Source organism: Macaca fascicularis, chromosome 16 (genome assembly GCF_037993035.2).
Source record: "Macaca fascicularis isolate 582-1 chromosome 16, T2T-MFA8v1.1".
Taxonomy (NCBI): Eukaryota; Metazoa; Chordata; class Mammalia; order Primates; family Cercopithecidae; genus Macaca; species Macaca fascicularis.
In genome coordinates this window covers 65613581-65624226 of record NC_088390.1, presented here as the reverse complement: position 1 = coordinate 65624226, position 10646 = coordinate 65613581, and the positions used below count along the sequence as shown (strand labels likewise).

Below are 10646 nucleotides of genomic sequence, written 5' to 3'. Positions count from 1 at the left end.
TAGCTACTTGGGGGGCTGAGGTGGGAGGATCCCTTAAGCCCAGGAGGTCAAAGCTGCAGTGAGCTGAGATGGTACCACTACACTCTAGCCTGGGTGACAAAGTGAGACCCTGTATCAAAAACAGACAAACAAACAAAAAAGTACAACACCAACAGTGAACCTTAATGTAAACTGTGGACTTTGATTGATAATGATGTGTCAATGTAGGTTTATCAATTGTAACAAATGTACTCCTCTGGTGGCCAGGTGCGGTGGCTCATGCCTGTAATCCCAGCACTTTGGGAGGGCGAGGCAAACGGATCACCTGAGGTCAGGAGTTTGTGACCACCCTGGCCAATATGGTAAAACCCTATCTCTACTAAAATAACAAAAATTAGCTAAGCATGGTAGTGGGTGCCTGTAATCCCAGCTACTCGGGAGGCTAAAGCAGGAGAATCTCTTGAACCAGGGAGGCAGAGGTTGCAGTGAGCTAAGATTGTGCCTCTGCACTCCAGCCTGGGTGACAGAGCGAGGCTCCATCTAAAAAAAAAAAAAAAAAAAAAAGGACTCCTCTGGTGAGGGATGTTGACAATGGGGAAGGTTATGTATGTTTAGGGGAGGGGAATATGGGAACTCTTGTACCTTCCTCTAAAAAAATTAGTCTAAGAAAAGCATATAGACTAAAAGCTGGGTTTGAGCTCCAATTCTGCAATTAGCTGTGAGCTTCAGGCAGTGTCTTTCTGGGCTCTGGGCCTCATTTCTCTTTTTCTTTCTTTTTTTTTTTTCTTTTGAGACAGAGTCTCGCTCTGTCACCCAGGCTGGAGTGCAGTGGTGCAATCTTGGCTCACAGCAACCTCCGCTTCCCAGGTTCAAACGATTGTCCTGCCTCAGCCTCCTGAGTAGCTGAGATTACAGGCATGGTGCCACCACGCCCAGCCAGGCTAATTTTTAGTAGAGACCGGGTTTCACCATGTTGGTCAGGCTGGTCTCCAACCCCTGACCTCGTGATCCGCCCGCCTCGGCCTCCCAAAGTGCTGGGATTACAGGCGTGAGCCACCGCGCCCAGCCGCTCTCACACTGTTTGAAATGTGCCAATCAGACCAACTTTTCCTAGAGGTGCCATGTATGCCTTTACCTTGACAGCCACAGGCATGGCTCAGGGCACCTTTCTTCACCCTTTCCCCTCCCAGCTCAGGCACCTGGGCGTGCTCGCAGCAGGCAAAGGCCAAGCCCAACAGCCAAGAGGGGGCGGGAGAAAGCCGCGGTGGTAGCCAAGACCCCACAGGGCAAACGGATGGGCTCTTCTTGCCAGCTGCGCCAATGAAACCTTTCCTCCCTGGCCAAAGAATTCAACCCCGTCTCAACTAGGGGAAAGATATAAGGATTCGGGGGGCCCACTTGCAGTAACCAAGGGGTTCTTCTCCCAGAATCCTTCCCTTTTTGGCCTTTAACTGTTTTTCTTTTTTTCCTTTTCTCAGTGAGAGGGTTCCCCCATCCCAACAATGTTTCTGATAGGGACGTTAATGGAGGAGCAACCCCTGCTGGCTGAGAACTACAAATTCAGCAGGGCACATTTGAGACTCTAAACAGATACAAACAGCCTCTAAACCAACTTTTCAATCCCAAACTCGATTCCAAGCTTCAGGCTGAAGCCCTAGAGAGAAAAACCAGGTCCGAGGGATCCAAAGCCAGGCAACAGGCACAATGTAAATGGGCGGAACCAATTCCTGACGACTGAACCCCCCACCACATAGAAGGAGGCCATGTTCCATGGCACAAACAAGCCCAGGGAACTCAGTTTGCAGACAGCAGGAAGAAAGGGAGGGAGAAAAGTAGGTGTAGATGAGGACAGTTAATTCCTATTCTCCAGGTTTTCCCTGCTTCATGGGTACATACCACATTGATACCCATGGCTGGCACCTGCCAAGGTCACCGGGGCTGAGGGACAAAAGGTGGAGAGTGCAGGGAAGATACTCACTTTCTCTCTCCATCACATCCTGAGTATTCACTGAAAGAAGGAAGGAAGTGGGGGACACCTTTATTCCCTGTCTTTCAGAATTGGCAACCAGTTCTCTTCACCACTCCCAGCTTATACTCTTCTGGAGTATAATGTATCCTGAACCACTGTGATTCTTTTGACCCTCAGAATCTGAAGGAAAAGCATCTCATAGCCCTCTGTACAAAGGTTTGGCCAAATTATGATTTATAGGAAGGACTGGCTTGGCCTCAGGAAGGTACCATTCATTTCAATACCATCGAACTAGGACCAAGTCCCTCAATTATACTAAGTTTCTTGTCCATGATCCACTAGGGATTTGATGAAAATCCCACTGCCTTCCTGGAGAGGCTAAGAGGGATCTTGGTAAAGCACATCTCTCTATCTCCAGATTCAGTCGAGGGACAACTAATTGTAAAGGATCAATTTATTACTCGGGCAGCTCCTGACATCAGAGGGAAGATACAAAACAGGCCCTGGGACCAGATAGTACTTTAGAGAAACTCCTGAAAGTAGCCACCTTGGTCTTTTATAATAGAGACTGGGAGGCCCAGGAAAGAGAGAGGAGATACAGGAAAGAGGCAAAAGCTTTAATGGCCATCATGCAAGTCTACAAATCCCAGAATTCCCAGGGTGCACCTGTTAACTGCTAAAAGGTACGGCAAGAACAGTTATCTCTTCTAAAGTTGAACCGCTCCCATACAAGGTTTAATTTCTTACAGCTCAGGGTACAACGTTGTTGGTATATTTTAGTTCTTGTCTCTGTAATCTTTGGCACTAAATTCTTTCCTTGTGTAATATATGTTTGACTTATGCATACTTAACCTTATAAAACTTGTTTTTTTCTCTCGTGCCTAGAAGCCACCAAACTCCAAACGGTCAGGCAACCAGAGCCTCAGATGATGGGTCCCCTTTGCTAGGAACCCTTAGATAGACCTCCAGGAGGAGTCCGACTGCTGTTTTCCCCAAAACAATGCCCCTGTCAGCAGGAAGCAGCTAAGACCGGTCATCAGGTCATCATCCATATTCTAAGGGCAGTTAGATGTACCTCTTCAGAGGGGGGAAATGATACAGAAGTGCTGGGAAGGGAAGACTGTGGTCCTCTTAAATGATAGGGAACAGTTTAAAAACTATTGGTAACATTTCTCATGTCAAGAAATGCCCATCTTTTGATCCGTTGATTTTATTTTTAGAAATGTATTCTAAGTGGGGGCCAGGCGCGGTGGCTCACGCCTGTAATCCCAGCACTTTAAGAGGCCGAGGTGGGTGCATCACAAGGTCATGAAATCGAGACCATCCTGGCTAACACGGTGAAACTCCAACTCTACTAAAAATACAAAAAAAAAAAAAAAAAAAATAGCCAGGTGTGGAGGTGTGGTGGTGGGTGCCTGTAGTCCCAGCTACTCAGGAGGCTGAGGCAGGAGAATGGCGTGAACCCGGGAGGCAGAGCTTGCAGTGAGCCGAGATCGTGCCACCGCACTCCGGCCTGGGCGACAGAGCGAGACTTCGTCTCAAAATAAATAAATGAAATGAAATGTATTCTAAGTAATTGGAAAAGTGCTATAATTTATTGAACTACTACTGGGGGCTCTGTAGATGTATGGTCCCGTCTACCACTCATGTTACCAGACAGGTACTATCAGCCGTTTTATAGATGAGGACACACGCTCAGAGGTTAGAAAAATGCCACAAGTGCTCACAGCTGCTACTGCAGTGAGTGGTAAAGCATGCCAAAGCCTCTGCTCGCCATGCATTGTCTGTCTCTCTCTCCTTTTTTCACAACTACACATTTCATTCATTCATATTCCACTCTGCTGCATCTTGATCACTTGTTACCTGATCAAGGGGCAGGATTGAACTGAGTGAATAATCTGGTTTGGGGGTACTCCTGGTTTTGTAGGCCCAATGGCTTTCCCTCCTCACCCCCACCCTGTTTCCATAGCAGAGGTGATTAGAGATCGGGGAATACTGGAGTCTGAGAAGGTAAGGGCTGTCCTTTAGAGAAGGAGAGGTAGCTAGTAATCAGGACTAAAAAATGTCTAGACCGGCCAGGCGCAGTGGCTCATGCCTGTAATCCCAGTACTTTGGGAGGCTGAGGAGGGAGGATCACCTGAGGTCAGGAGTTTGAGACCAGCCTGGCCATTGTAGTAAAACCCCGACTGTACTAAAAATACGAAAATTAGCTGGGAGTGGTGGCCCGCGCCTGTAATCCCAACTACTCAGGAGGCTGAGGCAGGAGAGTTGCTTGAACTCGGGAACGGGAGGCGGAGGCTGCAGTGAGCTGAGATCACGCCACTGCACTCCAGCACTCCAGCCTGGGCAACAGAGTGAGACTCAGTCTCAAAAAAAAAAAAAAAAAAAAAAAAAAAAAGTCTAGACCAGGGACTTGAAAACTAGTTTGGGGGCAGGCAGGTAGGGAGAGAGGTCAGGGAGGGATGATCTAGAAACTTCCTAGCTACACACAATTGTATATTCATGAGAGAGCTGGTCTTTTTTTTTTTTTTTCCAGGAAGAGGTCCAAAGAGTTTTGAGATTCTCAGATGATCAGTGGCCCCCAGAAGTTTAAGATCCATTTAAGGTAAGAAGAGTGATTCTAGAGGAGGAGGGACCCTGGTACAGTGAGTAGCGAGACTGCAGAAGGGAGGGCTCGCCGGGCTCAGACCCCATGGCAGGCATCCCCGGGACAGCATCTCCCCACCCTCCTGAAGAGCTTTTGAAACAAAAAGCAGTCCCCCATCCCGCTGAGCTGAACCTAATCTTAATTCTTTGGGGAGGTTCGGAAGAATTTTGTCTTGATAAACTTTAGTGGCCTTTTTCTAGAGCTAGCTCTTAAAAAAAAATCTTCTTAAAGGGCAAAAAGTTTGGAACTAACGTTAAAGTCTTCTGGAGGGAAGTCTGGGCTGGGAGGAGGGAAAGCCTGATCACTAAGACAGGGGAGTCTGGAGGAGAAATGCCTGGTACCTTGAAACCCCAGAGCATTGCCCTGGGGGAGGGCAGAAGAGCAGGCAGAAAGCAGCGCCCGCCTAAGACCTGCCCCTGGCCCAGGCGCCACAGGTGAGTGTATTTCCTTCTTGGCCCTGACCTTCCAGCAAACACAAAGCCTCGCTCTTCCAGAGGGACGGACCAGCTCACTTACAACGTGGGAACCCTTTCCTGCTCATAGGGCGACCTAGAAATCTCCAAAAGCAGATCTCTAAGCTCCTGTTTTTAACTGGGTTTTCTGAACAAGGGAGCTGAGGTGCCCTCTCCCTTTGAGGCAGTGAGGTCAGGTGGTTTACCTGAGTCTTCCTCCAGGACACTTTCTCCTCCTTACCCCAAATTCCCCAAACTGTGATCTGAGAGTGTTTCATTTAAGAAACAGAACAAGGGTGTGGAGAGGAGGGTTCCTCCACAACAATTTTCAGTAGGGTAATTCAGCCCTTGGCTACTCCCCCTGAAGAAGGGGAAGGGTATCTCTAAGATCTGTTCTTTCCAAAAGATACAATTGTCTTATTATCTGTCTTCCTCCTCAGTCATATAATCTATTTTGTCAGTTTCTCAGGCTCTCTTCCTTTATGTTGGCAGGAGATTTTGAGGAGCGGGTTGCTCAGTAAGAGGGTCCAGGGACAATGCATCCAAAGCACACAGAGCCAAGATCTTGGATGGCTTATAGGTGGGAGAGGCTCTCCCCAGTCTTCAACAGAGACCAGCTCCTCTTCCCATGGGGCTCAATACCAGGTACTGGAAAATCCCACCTGATTCTCTGGCTTTCACCATTATTACAAGGAGAGGCACTCACAATTTGTTTGTAATTTTACTCTTTCCTGCAGCCTTTGCGGGGTTCCTTTAGAATCTTGCAACAAATGGAGCCAGGGGAGCAGTGACACCTCCTCCCGCCTGCTTCTTTGATAATTAAGGGAACCTCATGTTGAGATCTCACACTTGCCATCATTTGATGAAAAGCTAGCTTTAACTAGCCACTGACACAGATGATTTGGGGGGAAATTATATATTTTTGGGAGGGGGTGCTGCTGAAATCCACAGGCTTCATACAATTCCAAACAAAGCCCCACATATGACTTCAATTACCACCAAACATTTCCAGTTCCCCTCCCCCAACATAAACTAACACAAGCAAACACTTCGAAGTAGGGGGTTCTAACTTACTTTCTCCCTTGTCCTGAAGACAGCCAATAAAGGGTAGTAAGGCACCATTTCTCCCATCACCATTTAGCTAAGAGAGCAAGGTCCAGGGCTGGGAGCACTCTTCTCTGCCCCACCCCCAACCAAGTAGGTAAGGGGGAGAGGGGAGGAGGAGGAGGTGTGGTTTGGTCAAACTAATAAAATGTTACAACCCTGTTAAATGCAATTAAAAGGATAGATCTCTCGAAGATAATTAAATGCACTTTATTATTATGATTATTAGCTTTTAATTTACACTGTTAAGAAACGGGAGATGGTGAAAACTGAGTTATGAGGCATACTTGTATTCAAACCAATCCTTTGGAATTAAAATTCTAAAATATTCCAAATAGTTGAGGGAAATAGTATGTGTTGGAAACTGGAGTTCTCACACCAGCAAGGATACTTTTAGACATCACTTCTCAGGAAGTTAAGAAAAGTCTTGACAGGCCAGGCACTGTGGCTCACGCCTGTAATTCCAGCACTTTGGGAGGCTGAGAGGGGCAGATAACGAGGTCAGGAGTTCGAGACCAGCCTGGCCAATATGGTGAAACCCTGTGTCTATTAAAAATACAAAAATTAGCCAAGAGTGGTGGCGCGCACCTGTATTCCCAGCCACTTGGGAGGCTGAGGCAGGAGAAACGCTGCAGTGGAGGTTGCAGTGAGCCAAGATTGCACCACTGTACTCCAGCCTGGGCGACAGAGCGAGACTCCGTCTCAAAAAAAGTCTTGATTTTATTTGTGGGGGGTTAGGAGAAGATAAGAAACATCTGCTTTAAACATTCTATCAATCTTGTGATATAGAATGTTATGTAAACACTCAACCCACCCCCATAGCCACAAAGAGCCTGTCCAGAGACTTCTTCTAAAGCAAAGACACCATCTTTTTTTTTTTTCTTTTTTTTTTTCTGGAGTTTTAAAGAAACCAGTCTTTTTGTCAAAGGAAAACTAAAAAGCCCACCAGCCCATCAGTCCCCTCCCTCCAACCCACCCGTCTTTATCGCTTTTTGAAAAAATTAAGCCCCAAACAACAACAAAAATGCACACAAACCAACCCAGAAACTGCTAACCTGAATGCCTGAGATTTTTGGCTGGGGGCGTGAACAGACTGCACGGAAAGAAGGGGAGAGATGCTAGGAGATCTCAAACTCCCCAAATTTGCAAACAACTGCTCAAAGGCGAATGCTTCCCCTAGACATGCAGGGAGGCAGGATCAGTATCCTGGTGGGGTGTGTGTTGGTGGAGGCTGTTTCAAAATACATTTCAAAAAGCATTTTCGGGCCACTGGAAGCACTTGGTGCAGCGAATTGAAAAGAAGCGAAGCCAGAGAGGAGAAAGATCTTCCAGCCTGCAGGGGAGGGGCCAGGGGGCCAGGGAGCCAGGGGGCCAAAGCCATTCTTCACCGGATCTCCGCCCTCTCCCCACCAGCACCCCCCACCCCGATTTTTTTTTCCACGTCTTCATCTCAGTTGGGACTTTTCCAAAGAGTAAGTGAAGAAGACAGGACACATGAGTAGGGAAAGAAAAGGGGGAAGGAAGCAAAACGAATTCAAGTCCTATTCAAAAATATCCAACAGCTTCCACAGGCCCAGCGTCAGAGAGGAGGCTCACAAATTTGGCTTTTATATTAGTTGAATGGAACAAACTCCTAACGACTCAAAGCCAACAAAAACATCGCTCAGGCTGGGTGCCTCTCCCAGCAGGCCCAGCCCTGCCATATCACCAAAAAACTCCAAAGTAGGGGCGCGTTTTGAAGGGCACTTAAGAAAGAGAACCCTTCCCCCAGCTACACCCCCCAACACACACACACCTCATTCTTCAGCCCTGGCGCCCGCACCCCTGGTTTTTTTTTTTCTTTTTTTCTTTTAAATAGAAAATATATATAATTAAATTTACAAAGACTATTTACAGTTTTAATTACAAACCTTGTGGGGGTGCTGGGTAGAGAGTTCTCTTTTAAAAAGCAACCTAAAAGTGAAATGGTTTCGATCGTTCTTTATTTAAAAAAATAAAATACGGAGTCTGTAGGGCCCCACCCCGGGCAGAGGAAAGCGCCGCGCGGGTCCGGCCTGGGGACGCCCCTTACACGGTGGTCTCGCCGTGCCGGCTGTTGGTGAGGCGAGTGTAGAACTTCCTCCACGAGTGCAGCGTCTTGCCCGACCAGATCCAGAAGCCCGATGTGATGCCCACGATGAGCGTCATGAGGTATTTGATCATGTAGACCGTGAAGTCGGGCGACATGCGCGGCGTGTAGTGCGCCGGGCAAGGGATGGCCAGGCTCTTGCAGTGCTGGCTCACCCACGAGCGCTCCCAGTGCTCGCGGAAGGCCTGCTCGTAGAAGTAGCAGGCGATGACGATGGTGGCGGGCACCGTGTAGAGCACAGAGAAGACGCCGATGCGCACCATGAGCCGCTCCAGCTTCTCGGTCTTCGTGCCGTCGTGCTTCATGATGGTGCGGATGCGGAAGAGCGACACGAAGCCGGCCAGGAGGAAGGACGTGCCGATGAACAGGTACACGAAGAGCGGCGCTAGCACGAAGCCCCGCAGCGGGTCCAGGCTGTTGAGGCCCACAAAGCACACGCCGCTCAGCAGGTCGCCGTCGATCTGGCCCATGGCCAGGATGGTGATGGTCTTGACGGCCGGCACGGCCCAGGCGGCCAGGTGGAAGTACTGCGAGTTGGCCTCGATGGCCTCGTGGCCCCACTTCATGCCGGCTGCCAGGAACCAGGTGAGCGACAGGATGACCCACCAGATGGAGCTGGCCATGCTGAAGAAATAGAGCATCATGAAGAGGATGGTGCAGCCCTCCTTCTTGGTGCCCTGCACCACCGTGCGGTAACCGTCCTCGGAGAAGCGCTCATTGCACACCACGCGCTCCTGGAGCACGAAGCCCGCGATGTAGGCCACCGACACCATGGTGTAGCAGCCCGACAGAAAAATGATAGGCCGCTCTGGGTAGCGGAAGCGCTGCATGTCTACCAAGTAAGTGGTGACAGTGAAGAAGGTGGAAGCGCAGCACAGCACCGACCAGGTGAGGATCCAGAGGCGCGCGAAACGCGTCTCCTCCTGTGAGAAGAACATGGAACCATCGGGCCGTGCGGGTTCGCAGGGCGCAGCACAATCACGCTCGCCCAGAAACTTGTAGCTGAGATAGGATGGCACCTTGAGGACGCGCGGGCAGTGGAAGGGGTGCTCCAGCGTGGCGTAGCGCGGGGGAGCGCCGCCGCCGCCCGGGCCGCCCGGGGTGCCCCCGGCTCCCGGCTGCAGTCCCGGTGGCGGCGCGGTGGTGAGCAGCGCGGGCGCTCCGTCCTCGGAGTGGTTCTGGCCCACGCAGATCTGCTCCGCGCCGTGGCGCGGGAAGTGCTCGCAGCGCAGGCGCTCCGGCCACTGAAAACCGAACTTGTTCATGAGCGCCTCGCAGCCCTGGCGCGCGCGCTCGCAGATAGAGCGGCACGGCGGTATGGCCTGTTCCAGCACGGTGCACACGGGTGCGTACATGGAGCACAGGAAGAAGCGCAGTTCGGGCGAGCACTGCACCTTCACCAGCGGATAGAACTGGTGCACCTCCAGGCCTGCGTCCTCCTGGTTCGTGTGGCCCAGAAGGTTGGGCATGATGGTCTGGTTGTAGGCGATGTCCGTGCACAGCGGGATGGAGATGGGCTGGCAGAAGCCGTGGTCCGGGATGGAGATGCCCTTCTCCCCGTGGAACTGGGCCGGCCCCGCGGCGGGCAGCAGCAGCAGCGGCAGCAGCAGGCGGGGCAGGGCGCTGCGGGGCCGCATGCTGGCCGCCGCCCCCCACCCGGCTCCTTAGCGCCCCCCTGCCCCCGCCCCCAACACGGAGACTGCGCTCCTTCCCCGCCGCCTCCTCGCTGCGGCCGCCGCCTCCCGCGCCTCTTTGCAAACTTTGCTCGCGGCCGCAGAGTTGGGGAGGCCGGGCGGGGGAGGGGGCGGTACGCCCGCCCGCTTGCTCGCCGCGGTCGGACTGAACCGCCCGAGACACCGCGCGCCGCTGCCCTCTCTCCTCTTCCTCCTCCTCTAGCCTCTCAACTCCCTCTCTCCCCTCCCTTCTGCACCCAGCGACTTCTTTGTGCCTCCTCCAGCCCTCACCTCGGCCTCTCCGATCCCAATTAGTCGGTTTCAAGGGGGCCCCCGCTGACGGCCCCGCCCTCTCCTCGGCCCCCCAAAAAAGGGATCCTTGAAACCACCCCGTCGAGCTCTAAGCACCATCCCAAAATGTGCTCTCGGCCAATCAGATTTAAACCCGAGGACCAGGCCCGAGGGCTGGATTGGTCGACCGCAACATAATGAGATCAGAAACCAGATGCCAACAAAACTTTCCCCCCCACCCCGCCTTTTGCTTTTTAAAGAGACAAGCTATTATTATATTAAGGGCTGTTTGCCCAGCCCGGGGTTTCTCCGGAGTCGCCGAGGCGCGATCGGGGGACACTACTCAACCCTGACTCACTCCTCTTCCTGGCCCGAGGTGCTTTCCTGGGTGGGGACTCTTTAA

General features: G+C 51.3%; 1 protein-coding gene across 1 annotated transcript; it reads right to left on the bottom strand.

The window, feature by feature from the left end:
• Nucleotides 1-7067: 7067 nt before the first annotated feature.
• On the bottom strand, nucleotides 7068-10275 carry FZD2 (frizzled class receptor 2). Its single transcript, XM_005584438.5, has one exon. The coding sequence runs from the start codon at nucleotides 9914-9916 to the stop codon at nucleotides 8219-8221; it is 1698 nt and encodes a 565-aa protein (XP_005584495.1). The 5' UTR covers nucleotides 9917-10275; the 3' UTR covers nucleotides 7068-8218.
• Between the last annotated feature and the right edge of the window lie 371 nt (nucleotides 10276-10646).

Bases quoted from the DNA above. Each gene is read 5' to 3' on its own strand.
- FZD2 (XM_005584438.5), bottom strand. From the start codon at position 9,916: ATGCGGCCCCGCAGCGCCCTGCCCCGCCTGCTGCTGCCGCTGCTGCTG.